The sequence below is a fragment of the Mytilus edulis genome, chromosome 10 (assembly GCF_963676685.1).
Source record: "Mytilus edulis chromosome 10, xbMytEdul2.2, whole genome shotgun sequence".
NCBI classification, from domain to species: Eukaryota; Metazoa; Mollusca; class Bivalvia; order Mytilida; family Mytilidae; genus Mytilus; species Mytilus edulis.
This window is the reverse complement of record NC_092353.1, coordinates 31,150,202-31,168,687: the sequence shown is the minus strand read 5'-3', so window position 1 is coordinate 31,168,687 and position 18,486 is coordinate 31,150,202. Positions and strand designations below refer to the sequence as shown.

At 30.4% G+C, this 18,486-nt stretch overlaps 1 protein-coding gene across 8 annotated transcripts in view; it reads left to right on the top strand.

Annotated features, from left to right (window-relative positions):
- The window catches only part of LOC139490889 (UBX domain-containing protein 11-like), a 38,419-nt gene extending 20,767 nt beyond the window's left edge, over positions 1–17,652 (top strand). For 4 of the 8 annotated variants that reach the window (XM_071278017.1, XM_071278016.1, XM_071278015.1 and 1 more), the window contains 12 exons: positions 304–390; positions 2,491–2,585; positions 3,090–3,150; positions 3,926–3,999; positions 5,202–5,316; positions 5,819–5,964; positions 6,752–6,919; positions 7,620–7,815; positions 10,477–10,580; positions 11,467–11,537; positions 11,959–12,108; positions 15,043–17,652. In XM_071278017.1, coding sequence (XP_071134118.1) covers positions 304–390; positions 2,491–2,585; positions 3,090–3,150; positions 3,926–3,999; positions 5,202–5,316; positions 5,819–5,964; positions 6,752–6,919; positions 7,620–7,815; positions 10,477–10,580; positions 11,467–11,537; positions 11,959–12,108; positions 15,043–15,184 — 1,409 coding nt within the window. In that variant the 3' untranslated portion in view covers positions 15,185–17,652. The remainder of the gene's footprint in view (positions 1–303; positions 391–2,490; positions 2,586–3,089; positions 3,151–3,925; positions 4,000–5,201; positions 5,317–5,818; positions 5,965–6,751; positions 6,920–7,619; positions 7,816–10,476; positions 10,581–11,466; positions 11,538–11,958; positions 12,109–15,042) is intronic. The other 4 variants (XM_071278018.1, XM_071278021.1, XM_071278019.1 and 1 more) reach the window with 1 other exon arrangement.
- The last annotated feature ends 834 nt before the right edge of the window (positions 17,653–18,486 follow it).

Below are 18,486 nucleotides of genomic sequence, written 5' to 3'. Positions count from 1 at the left end.
ATTTAAAGGTTAAAGGGCCTGAACACTTGTTGAATCTTATACTTTGTTGTGCTGAATTTAAAATGAAAAAGAAAAAATTAAATGAAATAATATTTAAGAGGGTAAACTTTAGTAGGTGGTTATTTTGCTTTTGGTTATAGATTTATGCACAGTTTTGAGTTTTGTTGGAAAGAGGAAAATTTGTTTGAAAAGTTGCAATTATTAATATTATATAACCTAAGTGACATATACACACAATTTTTTTGTGCAATGGTGATGGAAATGTTGTGTATGTAATGTTGTTGTGTATGATAACTGTTGTAGAAAGACCTCCCAGTGCCTCTTCCTACGATCGTAACACCTATGATCGTAACACCTATGATTTCCACAATCACAATACTTTTCTGACAGGTAAGTCAGGCTTGCTTCAGCACTGATATGTACGCAGCATAACCAATTTTAGCTGTGGAACTGTATAGACCTCAGGTCCTAAAGATGCTTTTTACGATTTGTGGACTGGTTCCGTAGCTAAACCAATATCTAACAAGTATATATCATATGTTTATATTCCTCTTAATCAAACTTTATGAACTCAAAAACTTTATTTCTCAGTCTTTCCTTTTCCTAATTCATTGTTAAACTAGCAGCCCCAATGCCATGACAATTACTAATTTGAAAACAACAAATATATGTTTACTACAATTATCTTATATTGATAATTAAAGACAATTTCAGACAACTTAAATGTGGTCCAACCATGCATTTTTGAGGAAAAAAGGGGGGGGGGCAGATTTTTATGATTCCTCTTTATTTATATCATCACATTTCTTACCAGGTTCTTTAGAAAAAAAATCAAAAATTACAAATTTACATCAAATAAGTTGTGTTAGTCTATTATGTCATAACAAATGATAAACAATTATTTGCACAGCACCTTGTAATATCTTGTACTTCAATATATTGACTTATAGATATATATGTAGTGTTTTGCTTTTTAAGCTATTTCTTTGACTGCTATATTTCCACAGAATTAATTATTTTTTTATAAAATTTAAGAAATTAACATTTATTTTAAAGTTTTTTTATTCTGGTTTATAGTAAATATTAGATACATCAGTGACGAATGATGGCATTATCTTTGCATGAATCATACATTGTGTTTGTAGCTAGATATTTCAGTTTTAAAGAACATTATAATGTTCATAACTATCTAGCCTGTTTATAAATTAAAAAAAAGAGTATTTTATTGATCAATAGAAACTGTATGACACATCAAAATTATTCTGCTTGTTAATATGCATACTTAATATAAATAGTGACATTTTCACTAGCCTTTAGCCAAAGGTTACAATTCACCCCTCCTCTCCAGAGAGGGAAGGGCTGTATCATGACTCTTGGTTAACTGTTAAACAAAGATGGAATTTATTTAGTGCTTTTGCTTGAATTGATAAGAAATTATTTCGAAATAGAAAATATTTCTTTATACATAGCCTAATATTAATGTCTATGTTTAGTGACTAAATATTAGTTACACAGTGTTCAATTGTCCCAATACTAGAATTTATTGGGTGAGGCGAAGCTAAACCTGATATGAATTTTATTGACCAGATAAATTTTGTATTAGCACAATTGAACGTGTGAAACGAATTTATCCTGATTTGTTATATTATATTATTGTATTCAAATTCAATATTGGGACAATATCAATCAAATATTTTTTACATATTTAATCTTAAACTGTGAAAAAATAAAAATATTAGGACAAAAAAGCAACTCAAATTTGTTTTTTATTAGGTCAATGGTGTGAGGGAGATAATTCCAATTGACGTAATAAAAAATTGTACTGAAATTTATTAGGACATTATCAGCCAATCAAATTGCGAGAAATTACTCTAAATCAGGATAATGTTCTTTGCCTGTGTTTTATATAGAATGTGTGGCTTTTCTACTCTTTAGACAATGTCTGACATTAATTAATATAAATCTTACATTATATATGCATTTTTACTGTCACCTTTATCTTTCTGAATTAATCAAAAATATGGTTTTGGTCCTCAAACTTATTTACTCAGATTTTATCATATAGATAAAAACAATTAAAAAAATGTTGATTTTATTCAAAAACAAATGAAAAGCTTGAAACCAACCATTTATTAATACTAGCATTTGAATAACTATGATCTTCACTACATCTTGTTTTTGTTACATATGTATATTCAATAATTAATTGTATTAAGAAGTATGTTGAAGTTTATGATTTTTAATCACTGTTAATATATGACTGCCAATAAATTTTGCATCTATAGAAAAATGTGTTGTATTTAAAGTTATAAACGCTTTTGATAATGGAAAGGTTGTAAAATTAAATGTTTATTTCGCCTGTTATATAACAATGTTTTGGCAAGATGTGTGATTTCTGTAATAATATTTTATTTTTCTGGTGTTACATTTACAAGTTACTAAGTATGTTAGAAGTTTATTTATTTTATGGTATATTGCTCTCTTTTACAGCTCCAAGTGATCATGACTTAATGTCAGCCATGATGAGTAAAATTACAGCATTAGAAACAAGAGTTGTTTCACAAGGCAAAGAAATATCAGAAAAAGTAGGTTAATAGGATGGTTTTAGTACAATTTTATTGACTTAATTAGGTATATGTAACAGAGGTAGCAACCTTACAAGTTACAACACACAAAAAAACCCAATGTATTTAGAGGTCAATTTATGGATTTCAACCATATACGAGTGTGTGTCTTTATTCCAAGCCTTATACATCATTCCAAGTTAAAACAAGTGAAAATATTTCAGAGATTACCAAGGATCTGCCAATAAAATCATTTTTTCCTATAAAAGAAAAGAAATACTAATATAAAGTTAAGACAATTACTGAGGAGCTACAAAGAAAACTTTCAATAAAAATGTAAAAAATTTCACATTCTTAATGGAAAAATATTCACATGTATAAATGTATAAGGAATGACTGTACTATTTTTTCTGACTATGAAGAAATAACTTAAAAAATGTGGTGCACACTGAATAACATGGGCAACAAGACGGTTGATTTTTCATCCAAAAAATGAGTAAAAACTAATCAATTTCTTTGTTACAGGATAAAAGAATCAAAATTCTTGAAGAGAAACTTCAGATTGTGCAGTCTTCTAAAGTACCAGGTGAGACTTACAGATTATTGTTGGTCATCTCAATGAGATTGATTACCTCGGTTGAGCCGGTACAGAGAAAGAGAGAAAAGCTCTTGAGTTGAGATGACCTGATAATCTGTTTATCGCTATTTTACCTATGACAATGATGTTAATTCATTATTGTTAACGGCATGTTCGTCCTTAGTTTCTAGCAATAATTTTTCATATCACTATACTGTGCTTGGGTAGGAAATTATCAGTAAGTATGATCAAATTTCGTAAAATAGCGATAATAAATATTAATCCAGGCATGGTTATATGGAACAAGATTGTAAAAGTTGAACAAATATTTATAAATAGTGGTGTTATGAATAGGTAGACATCTAACAGCAACATAAGCTGATAGACAAGCTAGAAATGTCAGTAATAAATAAATAACAGGTGAAGCAAACTTTCATGTAATAATCAAAGTTTTCAGTTCTGTTTAATCTTATTTGGAGCTGTTTTCTAAGATTTCTTATGTCCAAAACAAAATTGCATCAATCCAAAAAAGGCAGTGTAAGGGAAAATACTGGAAACAAACAACTTCACCTGAGCAATATTCATTTTCAAATCTAACAACTGTTTCAATTACTATAGCTTAAATTCTAATTAAAATTACAAACTGCAAGAAGAATTTGTCCACATATTCCTGACTTTTGTTGTTAAAGGTTGATGAAAGACAAATGACAAGTCGTAAACTTTACCCTTTATATATATGTACTATACTTTCATAGTTTAATTTTGAAATGTTGTGTTTTTGCAGAAGACACGGATAGTAAGACACAGGCATTGGAAAGGAAATGTTTGTTGCTACAACAGAATGTCCATGAAATGGAGGTTAGTCTGATGAATTCATGACCACTGTGTGTCTCATGCACTTCGGAAAGTAGTTTTTAATGAAAAATACACTTTTATATGTAGCTATATAGTTAAGAAGCACATTCCCTCATAATTTTATACTAGATAAAAGCAGCAGAATGTACTTGTGTGGTTATTTTGGTAATTTTGCTTTTACCGATATCGTTATAACCACCACTCAAAGTAAGTGGTTTGAAGGAATCAGCCTGTCATCTGAAACAAACTTTTTTGTCGTTTTTAAATTTAGAACAAACAATGTATGATTAACAGGTTTGATGTTTCAGATTTGCAGAATTTGTCTTCAGTGGTTATTGCCGAAACTGTGCCATCTGACCTCTAAAAATTTGTAACTTTTCAGTTTGAAATCTCTTGGAACATCTCCCCCATTAACTTCTTTGTTCATTGTAAGATTCTGCCATGAAGATGCAACTATTTTCATTGACAAATGCCAGAGTTATGCCTCTTTGAACTAAGAAACTATCTATACTATTAAGTATGATCTCATCCTACATGTTTCATCAAATTTTCATGAAACTTCATGTTTTGTTAGATCCTTACAGGAATATGTGCATAAAAGTACATGTTTGCTATGATGGCCCATTGACAAATCCTACAGTTATGCCCCTTTTTAAAGAGAAATTATTATACTTACAGTGAAAGCATGGGGAATTTGTCCCGCTCCATAGACAGTTTAAGCTCATTTGTAAAACCCAACAAAAAATGAAAAATAACAAGGACTCATTTAAATTTCTTGAAAACTGATGAGAAATGTATGATTAAAAATAAACAAAATATGGAGAGGTTAGCAATGTGCACATGACTAAGGTTAAAATTACTCTCACTTACTGTGGATTCATTATTAATTGTGGGATATCAATTTTCTGGGATTTTGTGGGTAGAAATGAACCACAAAATGAAATACATTTTTAACAAAAGTCAATTGTTCTATAGTATTTTATGCAGACCATAATCTGAGCTAAAAATATCGACAGCAAAATAAAAATGATCCAAAGTATTTAACTGCAATTACTGTCGTTAAGTTTCATTTAAAAAAAGATAGTTTCAATCATCAAAAACAAAAAAGGATACACTGTGACTATCACAAGACACAATATGTAAAAATATATTTATTAGAAAAATTTACCTGGAATTATGTTATTTTCAATTGTGTTTGTTTGCAGACATTTTTAGCGGATTATGGAATGGTTTGGATTGGTGAAAAGAGTGATCCTCACTCAGATGTTTACAATGATGAAGAGTTGTCCGATGGTAGTAGTGAAGAGTTATGGAGACCAGGTATGTTTGTTTAACAGGTTTAGATAAGCTGCGTGTTAAAGACTATACTTTGACCTCGAATGGTTTACTTTTATAAATTGTGACATGGATGGAGAGTTATCTCATTGGAACTCATACCTCATATTCTTACATCTATTATATGCCAATGTTCATATTGGATATGGGCATATTAAGCAGAAAATGTACACACAGGTTCCTTCAATGTCACTCTGATCAAAATAAAATAAATTCAAACTTTTATAGCTGACTATGCGATTTTACTCATAGTTGAAGGTCGTACAATAACCTATAGGATTTTAAATGATACCACAACTTTTTTTTATATCAAATAGTTGTTTCTACATTGTTTCAAATTATTTTGAAATATTTCTATCAGAAAAAATAGTCAGAAATAATGCTGTAGTTAATAAACCTATAAACAAAGTTGGTAGATTTGTCATAAATGCTTTTAACTAGGGATTATCAAATATGATTGACATATAGTAAAATTACTTTATTTCAGAATCTTCCCTTGCTGGTGATGATGACCCTCCACCATCCCCATCAATAGACTATGATAAAATATTAGAGAATATCAAAGACCTCAATGTTTTAGCTGGCGACGGTATTTCCAGAATACAACATACAACTGATGGTGCTAGACTAAAGGTGAAATAGATTACCCAGTGTTATCCTTTTATAAAGCAATTAATATTTCATATTTTATTATAAAATGTTATACAATGCAGCATTTATCAAATAAAAAAAAGTAATTAGGCAAACCAAGTGTAGGGGTGAACTTTTGTGTAATTTGTGAGAAATACCCCATTATTGAGATAATTATAATCCAATACAAAAAACTTTTGTTAGACTGAATCATTAGCTCTCATTTCAATTAAACTTGTTTTCTGCAGTAAAGTGCTAAATATGTGACTTGATTTGAAAGTAGAATGGAATCAGACCAAGGTACATAATTCACCATTTCACTATTCTGGTAAATTTTTTAAAAGCTTACACAAACGTGTTGTGATTGCTTACATCAAACTAAATCTATGGAAACTTAACCAATTGCTTGACATTATCTTAATTTTGGGGTATGAAAAATGAGAACTTCCTATAGTCCTTTAGATTCTTATGATAACTGACTGCAGCTAAAATAGGATGTTTCACTTAGGAAGGAGGGATAGAGTTTACAAGTCAATTTCAGTGAGGCAAAACCAGACTAAAAGGCTATTTACAACAGGGCAAAATCTAGCATACAATTCATTAATCGTAGATATGAAAGTGGAAAGTTCAAGAAGCGCTGAAAACTAAAGCTTTGGTTATATGAACTCTCATGGACAAAGTCACATGTAATTGACTAATAAATTTTGTAGAAATTTTATGCAGTTGATCCATTTGTTTTGAAGATTAAATGATTTTCTGCTTTAAATTTCAAACTATTTTTTATTAACAGATGCCTGACCCAGTTGATTTAGCTTTGTATGCAAATGGTATAATGATGTATAGTGGTCCATTCCGTCCCTTCAGTGACCCACCAACACAGCATTTACTAAAAGACATATTGGATGGATATTTCCCATCTGAGTTACAAACAAGATATCCAAGTGGTATTCCTTTTGTAGTGAGTATAGTTTGTTAAAAAATTGAATGTTTTAATATTTGTATGAAGATATTTGTGTAAGTTTGTATATTATACTTTTAGGAGATACCAATATGGCTTTGGTCTTTGTGAAATGTAGTCTTGTTTACTGTTGAAAATTGTGAATTATTTCCATTTTGTTCACAACTTTGGCTTTCTTAACAACAAAAAAACTTGCAAAATTTGACATTTTCTACTGTTTCAAAGAACAAACTGATTGTTGAATATAACCGTATTTATGAAGATAGCTATTGAACTATATTTGGATATCAATACTGAGCTATTATTTATACTTTTTTTATTTAAAATTCTTAATTTCAGGTAAAACTTTTCACTCTTAAATGCTATATTTAAGTTGTAGTATTCCCAATGTGCATTAAGGTGCCAATCGCTAAGATTTAAGGTGGTACCCAACACTTTCACTAAAATTAATTTGGCTCGTTTACTTTGACCCTTAAACAAATATATAAAAATTTCTAAAATTTTGAACCAACTGTTTTGTCAAAAGGAATACACTGGTTATATAGCAGTTTGACAAATACCAATTTTGGTCATTGAGAAGCTTAATATTCCCTTTACAACACAATGTAATTAAAACGTTTAGTTGACTTTACAGAGTTATCTCCTTGTAGTGTTAGGTACCACCTTAAGTGACAATATAATCATTTATTTTGTTTTTTAGGTAAAAGATTTTCGACATACACATTTTGAGATAAAGAAACCCTTGAAAGCATTTAAAGGTGTTGGACAAACTCTAGGTGGAGGCATTCAACCATCAAGACTAGTAGCTTCCACACTGAACAAAACTACACAGAAATCTGATACACATGAGAACCCAGAACACCCTATTAGTGTTTCAGTAACCAACAAACGACCAGGTACGAAATATAAAAATGGTTTAATTTTATCAGTTACCAGTAATGAATAGTGACTACTAATTTTTATGCCCCATTTATGGGCATTATGTTTTCTGGTCTGTGCATCCATTCTTCCATTCATCTGTCCTTCTGTCCCGCTTCAGGTTAAAGTTTTTGGTCAAGGTAGTTTTTGATGAAGTTGAAGTCCAATCCACTTGAAACTCAGTACACATGTTCACTATAATGTGATGTTTCTAATTTTAATGCCAAATTAGAGTTTCTACCCCATTTTTATGGTCCACTGAAGATAGAAAATGATAGTGTGGATAGGGCATCCATGTACTATGGACACATCTATGTTTATACTTCTTTTAAATTGCAATATTTATATTCCCAGCTTACGGTAGACTCTTAGTAGATCTAAAGGAGCATTATGTTTTTTTGAAAGATGTGTTTCGTCTGTATCAGGTTAAAGTTTTTGTTTTAGGAAGCTACATGATCACATCAACTTTTTACCTTGTACAGATAATCATTACGAATGTGCATAACATATATGCGAATTAGTGTTTTTAAGATTTCATGGTTCATTGAACATTGAAATAAGATTGTGCAAAGGGCACATATTTTTATTGACATTCTGTTCTGATTTTGAAGTACAATTTTGTGATTTTTTTTACCAATAAACATCTTTGCTGAAATTGTTTAGATAGAAATTATCTTCATGTAAATCCACATAGTCTAATCAATGCTGCAATATTATTATTTTCTAAGTGAATTGATAATAAAAAATATTTTCATAATCAGGAAGTAAGATAGTTCTAATACTGTAGATTCATTTATTTTTGTTGGTACCAATTTTCGTGGTTTAAGGAAAACTTGCATATTTGTGGATATTTAATTTTGTTATGACGGAACAGTGTTCTCCCCAGGCCGTTTTAGCGTCGCGGTACCGCTACGCTATATGTTTTTACCGTGATGCTATAATAATTACCGCGACGCTATAATTATTCCCGCGACGCTATAATTATTTTGAAGATGCTTTTTTACTTGTCCTCAATTTTAATATTTCATCTATTATCGATTATGATCATAAACATTATATCACCTTTAATTGTAATCCCTTTAAGTCGGACACTACAGGCAATTAAGAGATTAAATAGCTAGGTGTTAATTGCCTTCAGGGTGATAACTGTTTGGATGCGAATATCCCAAGCTGACACTTATAACATGACTAATACCACGGCACGTGTGCAATCACCAATTTCGACATGGGAAAATGCAATCACAAAACAATTCGAAATCTACGTTTTGTATTACGAAATTTGCAAAGATTGGAATGATTTTTATTTTTTTAATAAAAGGTCGTTTATTTGTGCAACTCTCCAAAAATTACTTTCTTTCTCTTCCGAGAGCGAGAATTTTGGTTTAGAGCTAAAATAAGTTTAATACTTCTTTCAAAAGTTATCATAATTGGCTTAAGTTTATGTTTAATCTATTTAATGCATTAAAAGCGTCTTATTCATTCACAATCTCTTGTCAAACAATGTTTATTCTCGGACTCATTTTCGTAAATTTTTCCACGGCCGCCATTGCACATTTTTGGGAAAACTACGGATCGGAACCGGACCAGATATGACAAAAATCCGCATTTTCACGATAATGACAACAGATCGAAAAAATATACCAAGAGAAAAAACTACGCATTAATAGACTTAGTATTTGTTAGATAACTTTGTTAAAAATACATATCATTTTGATGTAAAGATAAGAATCAACTGGGACTAATTGATTGAGTGCCATGAAACAATGAATTTCATAAAATGATAAACCAAACAAAAAAGTTTTTAAATTGATTTTTTTTTGCTACTTTTGCTACTTTATCTTTACTTAATATAATATGAATAGTTAATTTTGTGTACTAGATATTTAGTTTTGTATATATACAGCTTGCACTATAATGAACCATTCATTCATTTGACTTATTGTTGGGTAACTGAAACCACATATTTATTTTTATTTGGCACAAGAGGAAAAAAATAATTCTGTAACTATAAATGAATAAAGAAAACATAAACTGAAACAACTGTTTTTGTGGTTATAGTTTAATTGTATTCTCAGTTATGAATATATAACAATATAAACTAAAACATATAAAGGAAAAAGAGCATCGACGCGACGCGACAAATGACATTAAAAAAATAGTTATTTTTTTTAACGCAAAATGTGATGCTATCCAAAATTTCTGGGGAGAACACTGCGGAAAAGTCTGCATTCATTCCTTTAGAAAATTTTGTATTCATTGAACATTTAAATTCTTGTTCCCCTGTAGCCACAAAATCCACTAAAATTGTTATCCAACAAATATTAATGAATCCACAGTAATAAATACATCTAATAGATGGGATATATGGTACATTCATACAAAAAATTATCTCAAGAAGCCCAATTGAAAGTGAAATATTTGTGCTGTCTTGCTGTTTTACATGATCTGTTGTTATAAACAGTTCTAAATAGTTATAACAATCTACAGGTTAATAACAGAACTTTGTAACTACATGGGCCACTCTCTTTGCAGTGTTTATAACATAACAAATTTTGTACAACTAATAAAAAAAACCATCTTCAGTATTTTCTTTATTTAATGAAAAAATAATATTGTAATATGCATGGTTTTTTTTTTAGGTAAAACCTTGACGAAAGACCAATTTTTAAACAAATTACCACAATCTGTTGTTAAAGGTGGAAAGATTGTTGATATTAGAAACACACTGAATGAACATCTAAGTGTAAGTCAATTATTATTAAGAGTATTGAATTTTTATGCCCCACCTACGATAGTAGAGTGGCATTATGTTTTCTGGTCTGTTCAGGTTTAAGTTTTTGGTCAAGGTAGTTTTTGATATAGTTAAAGTCCAATCAACTTGAAACTAAGTACACATGTTCCCTATGATATGGGCTTTCTAATTTAAATGCCAAATTAGATTTTTTATCCCAATTTCACGGTCAACTGAACATAGAAAATGATAGTGCGATTGGGGCATCTGTGTACTGTGGACACATTCTTGTTATCCCCAGTTGAACACAGATCATTGCATTGGGAAATTCTGGTGTCCTTCCATCTGTCCCATATTGTTAGTATTTTAAGGCCGACAAAACTCATAAGTTTTCAATAGAATTTTATGTCCAAGGTTAACGTTCATCAACATATTAGACAAAAAATCTGCAGGGATCAAATATCTTTTGGGAGTTATACCTCTTGAAATGAAATACTAATTGTAAAATCAACTTTTTAAATTACAGTTTATTCAAATTAATGTTTAAGGTTAACATCAGAAATATCTTGGATAAGTTTTAATATTCATCTTGATCAAGAATTATTTAAAGATGTTGCGCCACTTTGAAATGTAAACAGTTTGGCAAATCAAGATGCAAGGAGCTTAAGCTTTCATATGCATTACCTACAGATAGGACACCGTATCAAATTAACCCATGATATGACCTCTGACCTCTGCTGATGATCATGTGACCTGATATAAACACCAATATAAACAGACCCATGAATAGTATTTGATGAATTTTCTTGGTCTGTTTGAATTCAAGTCATAGATTAAAAGTATATGTCACCATCTTATTACATGTTTAAAAATAATTTATTTTACCTGTTTATTTTAGGATAAGACAAAAAGTGAGAAACCAGTTGTAACAGTTGTAGAAACAGAAACAGTTAATGAATTAAAGAAAAGGTTAGTACAATAAGGTCAAACAAAACAAGAAAAGCAGGTGATTTATCATGTTATCTATTACTTGCATAAAGAGATATTATTCCTGTCATATCAATTGATATGAACTTGTTATTTAATTCAAAAAATAATAATAAAATTTGCCGATGGCGTGTTATTATATCAAAATAAAATAACTTGATCGATATCAAGTAATATCTAATTCTCACTCTTAATGAAACCTATAATTTCTTACCATAAATTGTGTCTATAAATATAATCTTTTTAATGAACATGCATACACATCTATTTGTTAATGTTAATCCACTGCTAATTAAAATGAGTTCTTTCATTTATCTATATATAAAAATGTGGCGAGATTGTAGAACAAAGGTAAATCACAATAGTAGGTATCTGAAAACTGATGAATATATTTTTTTACCAGGTTAGAACTTGAAGAGTCAGTCAGACCATCAACCCCAAGGAATATAACAACTCTGAGAATTAAATCAGAAACAGGCAATCAGACATATATCTTAAAGATGAAGTTTAATGAAACTGTAGGTGATCTGAGGAAATATTTAAATCTACAAAGGTATGAATGAAAGTAAATTATAGATATTTAACATGGTATTAAATATGTGGTGGAATTGAACCAGTTTTACATTTAAACTTTACCAGAATTAGACTAAAATAAGACTAGTGTTCATTCTTATGTTGTACTGGTACACCATTGTCCCAGGTTAGGGATATGATTGGGATCCTACCAACATGTTTAACCCCACTTCATTCTGTATGTATGTGCTTGTCCCAAAGTCAGGAGCCCGTAATTCAGTTGTTGTCTTTTGTTGCTGGGTAAATTATTTGTTTTTTGTTCATTTGTTTTTATGCCCCACCTATGATAGTAGAGGGGCATTCTGTTTTCTGGTCAGTGAGTCCGTCCGTTCGTTCGGTTGTTTGCTCGTTCATCCGTTCTTCAGTCTGTCTCGCTTCAGGTTAAAGTTTTTTATGAAGTTAAATCAACTTGAAACTTAGTATACATGTTCCCTATGATATGATCTTTCTAATTTTACTGCCAAATTAGAAAGATCATATCATAGGGAACATGTTTTTACTCCAATTCCACGGTCTACTAAGCATAAAAAATGATAGGGTGAGTGGGGCATCTGTGTACTATGGACACATTCTTGACTATAGTATATATTGGACGATAGATGTAGTCTTTCGGAACACTTCTGTTCTTTCTATTACCACCTTTCAAATACATGCGCAATAGCTTACTAATCTGTTGAATAAGCATAAGCATCTTAAGTTGCTATAGAGATATTTTACGTATGACCTGAAATTTATTATGATATAATATTTCCTTGCACACGATTACAAGCTGCTAATATTAACCTTCATGCGTAGTATTTTAATTGGAGTCAAACGTTGAAACCAGCTGTGTTTAGATATGAGATAAGATTTCATGTAAACAATGCGATTTATATTCTGAACAAGAATAATTAAAAATGAAATCTTTAAAAAAAGTATTAGTAGCATTTTATTTTAGATTTTAAGTTTAGGGAAGATTTACATGATGTAAAAAGCAAGTTATTTATTTTTTTAATACTGAAATTAAAGGGAAGTCTTTCTTGCATATGATTAAATTACAGTTATTTTTTTTGTGATTAAATATTGCAACTTTAATAAAAATAAAAATGGTTATTAAAAATGTAATTAAAAAGATATTGAATATGAAAAAATAAAATAAAACGGAAACCTACATCTAAAATATATTTTTAAAAATATACACTTGACTATAAAATGTTTTGTCGTTTTTCGTTTGTTAATACAATACTTGCAAACATTAATTTGTTTCTAACTTCAACCTGTTTAAACGATTTTTTTTTCTACGTTTATAAAAAGTATGTTTTCAACAACATGAGCATAGTCGGCTATAAAAGACCCCGAAATTACACTGTAAAACAATCAGTCAAAACAGAAAATTAACAAAGTCCGTATACGTAACTTAGTTGCTCGCTAGAGGAACGCTAAGCAAGCGTTAAACGCGCGTTGCATACGTTAAATTAAAGTACGTCGAAATGGAAAGGTATACGCTTGGTGAACGCTTTTACTCCAGGAATTTTTTATGGAGCATACAAAAACTCATTCAGCTCGACAAGCGTGTGTCAAGCGTACACCTGTACGCTACACGCAAATAATATACACGCTACAAGGGCTTTGAAAATGCTACAGATAAGTTTAAGACACGTTTAGGGCACGTTGTATACGCTTCAAAATCGTTAGACTTTAACTAAAACAAACACCCCATCATGTCCCAGAAACTCCGAAAGCACGGATTATCGTTCCAGATACGACCAAGACACGTCTCAAATACGTACAATATACGTTTTTCCTTCGTAGCGTACATTCCATCTACGTTAGACATACGCCAGGCATACGCTAACATTCGTCACCTAAACGCCAGATAAACGCTTAGGTACGCTTCTCGCACGCCCAATACACGTTTTAAGCTCGTTGTGCACACGATACAGATATGATTGACATGTTGAATGCATCCTAAATTACTAGCGTATTGGTAGCGTGCATGATTTTTTACCACGTCCGACGTACGTCGGAGCTTTATATATATACATTGATGTGTGACGCCGGTATTACATTAAGTAAACAATCAATGTCAGTTTCTAATTCTTATACAACAAAAGTAATGTAAAACAATACGTCTTTATTAAACAATTTTCTAATATATAATGCCAAACAAGCATTTGGGTTTACGATTGCATTTCTTTTTTTAAAGAAAGCAACTTGTTTGTACATTAACAAGGCCATTTGTTTCATTTGCATTGTTTTACATTTGTGATTTCTGGACCTTTTGTTACTGACTATGTGGTATGGACTTTGCTCATTGTTGAAGGCCATAGAGTCACCCATAGCTGTTAATTTCTGTATCATTTGGTCCCTTGTGGAGAGTTGTCTCATTGGCAATCATACCCCATCTTCTTTATTATATATATCATAGAAACATCATTGAACTCATGGCCTTTTCATGAAAACCTGAGTATTTATTCAATGATACAATTATGAATATGATTAGGTAAGATACAGGCAATCTACTAAACCATTTTCTTCTTGGATGAGCTTATCTGTACAAGTAGATAGATATAGTCTGTCTACCAAACCACTCTTTTCTTGAGCTTTTTACATGTACATTACTACAACAAATTTAATATCTGCACTTATATTTCAATTTTCACTTATATGTACTTTCCATTCATATCTAAATATGAATCCCTGATTACTTATAGAAATCAATATCACAGTTTACAATGAATTTTTATTGTGAATTGAGAGAAAGACTTGTATTGTAATTTTGTCCCTTCATCAACATGAGTTATTTAGAATGTTAGCGTATCACTTTTTGATACATAGTTTGTATGTAGTATTGGAAAAGCCATCTACACATCATATCTATTAAGTTCATAAGCATCAAATGCATATTATTTTATTTACATACTTTTCATTTCAGATCACCAGCAGAATCAGACTTCAATATAGTTTCTGCCTACCCAAATAAAACACATACTGATGATACAAAGACATTAGAAGCTAGTGGACTTGTACCTAATGCAGTTCTACATCTTCGACAAAAGAAGGGGTCATTTTCATAACATCATCTTTGAACACCTAGAAATAAACCAAATAGCCTCATGGCTTAGACTGTCTTACATTCCATTCTATGAAGAAGGAAACTAGATTGAGTTGACATTAGGGTTACATTTTATAGGGTTTAGATGCTCTGACACAACGTGACATGAGCTTGTCTCTACATGTATCCATAATACTGTCATGTTTTGGAAAAATCTGTTTTACGTTATTTAACCATTTTGTTTTTTAAATCATTTGCTAAAACACAAATAACTGATCTTACTGACTTTTCATCAATATTGCTTTTAGTATAGGGAAATGTTTTTTTCCTTTTATATAATCAAGAAAATATAATTCACAGAATTTATGCGTGAATCTCAAATTCTGGATTTTTGTAGAGAAGTTTGGCAGTATGAGATATTGTCAAAATTGATGACTAGAATGTTTATGTTTGCCATGTTTTTGTCTAATATTTTGTTTAATTATTTTTATTTTTATTATCCAATATTCATGAAGTCTAGGTCTGAAGACATAAGCAACCAGAATCAATCTAAAAGTTTGAAGAAAATTACTGAGTTTTTTATAACAGAAGCTTACATATGACAGCTGAGGTTTTTTGTGTGTGTACATACAGATGTAGATTGAGGCATTTTCTGTCACAAATTTAGTTCATGGTGTCATATACTGAGTTTTCTTCAGATTGTTAGCAGAGCAGAAAAAGGAATCTGTAATAGTGAAACCTCTAATTTCCCCAAAAAATGGAAGTGTTAATTTTAAATGCAATTTCAGAAATGTTGTTTATTTATTCATTTTTTTATTGCATTGTGATGTTGTCAAAAGATCTTGTAATAAACCATGAATATTACAGTTAAGATGATGGAATTATTGTAACCAATCAATTAAATGGGCATTTCAAAGAATTATTGGGCTACATCCTTGGTGAGATTTTTGGCAGCTTAAGAATATTATCAAAATTCAGTTTTGCTCAAATATATATTTTTAAAAGTTGTAGTATGTTAACCTTTCATAGAAATTTATGATTAGTTATTAAACTTACTTGAATATTACATTTTTGTGGGGATTTGTATTTTAAAGCATGTTATATAATTTGTCATTCTAAAATAATGTAGGACTTGAATCACCAGATTATAGATATGTTGTTGTACCTCATCAGGGTGAGATTCAATTTGTTTCAACTAATTTATCTCAAACTTTTTATTGGTGTTGGGATTTCTCAAAGTAATTCTCTATGTAATTTAAGTTTTGAACTTGCTTTTCCAGAGTTATTGGACTTTTACCATCAAATTTTAGACAAAAGGATAATCTCATACAAATTATTTTTCAGAACTAGTTTTAACTGACTTCTGTTTTTATTAATTATTAAATGTACCATTAAATTGATATAACAATTCCAATATCCAGATGTATATTTGAATACTGGTGCAGCTTTTTATTGTTGATTTATTCATTTTTTCAAGAATACCGTAGTTAAATATGTATACCATAATTAATATACAGAAGCAATCTGGTACTTAGAGACAAATATTAGTAGACATTTATCTGTTGGAAATAGATTATCGAAGGACAACATTTTATTAACTGGTCTTCCAAAAATGTGATTTTAGTCAACAAAAAGAGATTGTTAATGACATTATTTAAATGCTTATCACATGTGTTTTGTTTTTTATGCCCCATTTATGGGCATTATGTTTGGTCTGTGTGCCTGTTTGTTCGTCCCTTTGTGGGTCCCACTTCAGCTTAAAGTTTTTGGTCAAGATAGTTTTTGATGAAGTTGAAGTCCTATTAACTTGAAACTTAGTTCACATGTTCCTTGTGATATGATCTTTCTAATGTTAATACCAAACAAGAGTTTTGACCCCAATTTAATGGTCCACTGAATAATTATATTGCCATTGGGGCATCTGTGTACTATGGACACATTCTTGATCTTTATCCATTTCTTCCTTCATTCCAATAGATGTTCATTTTTTTATTTCCAAAAAGATAACAGATTTTATTCAATGGTAAGATGAATAGTCATTTTAAAACATCTTCTGTATTTTATTGATTTGTCTTTTGTTTTATTGGTGTGGATGGATATGTCAAAACATGCAAGTTTATAATGTTTTTATGTCTGAGTACCCATATATTTTTATGATTATTATGTGTAACTTTTTTTTCATGATATTTGCTTTATTTATTTTTAGCATTTATTATGAGAATTCTAGTCGTCATCTGCAATGAACATACAAGCACTGGTCACTTTATATGTTTTATTATGTTATTCTTCACATAGGAGGTAACTCCTGCATTCATGGCACAATTTGTGATAAGATTATATTGTAAAAATGCTTACAACAATGAAAAAACTTAAGGAGATTTTTGAATTAACAAAAATGTCTATTATTATTTTAAAGGACAAACAATGTATTTTGTGATAATTTATTGAAATATTTGACATTATTTTATCAAAAATAAAATATGATATTTAGCTTCTCTTTTTTCTATTATGTTCTATGGAAATATAATCTATGCTATTACATTTTTTCCCCTTTGGCCATTTCATTCTATTTTAAATTGTCTTTAATACCAATTCTTTATTCTAACAAGCGTTTAATCAAGGCTAGACTTTGATATCACTCTGCTGTCTAACAGCTAGGTCCATTTCAGACTGCTGTTTTTAAGCTATCTTAGCAAACTTATACTAAACTATATGTTGAACTACTGTCACACAGGTTAAACATATCAATTTGAATTTTAGCTCACCTGGCCCAAAGGGCCAAGTGAGCTTTTCTCATCACTTGGCGTCCATCGTCTGTCGTCGTCTGTCGTCGTCTGTTGTCATCGTCCGTCGTCGTTAACATTTACAAAAATCTTCTCCTCTGAAACTGCTGAGCCAAATTTAACCAAACTTGGCCACAATCATCATTGGGGTATCTAGTTTTAATATTGTGTGCGGTGACCCGCCAAACCAACCAAGATGGCTGCCATGGCTAAAAATAGAACATAGGGGTAAAATGTATATTTTGGCTTATAACTCTGAAACCAAAGCATTTAGAACAAATCTGACAAGGCTTTAAATTGTTTATTAAGTCAAAATCTATCTGCCCTGAAATTTGAAAATGGGTTGTTGGGTTGCTGCCCCTGAATTGGTAATTTTAAGGAAATTTTGTCTGTTTTCGGTTATTATCTTGAAAATTATTATAGATAGAGATAAACTGTAAACAGCAATAATGTTCAGCAAAGTAAGATCTACAAATAAGTCAACATGATCAAAATGGTAAGTTGACCCCTTAAGGAGTTATTGCCCTTAATAGTCACTTTT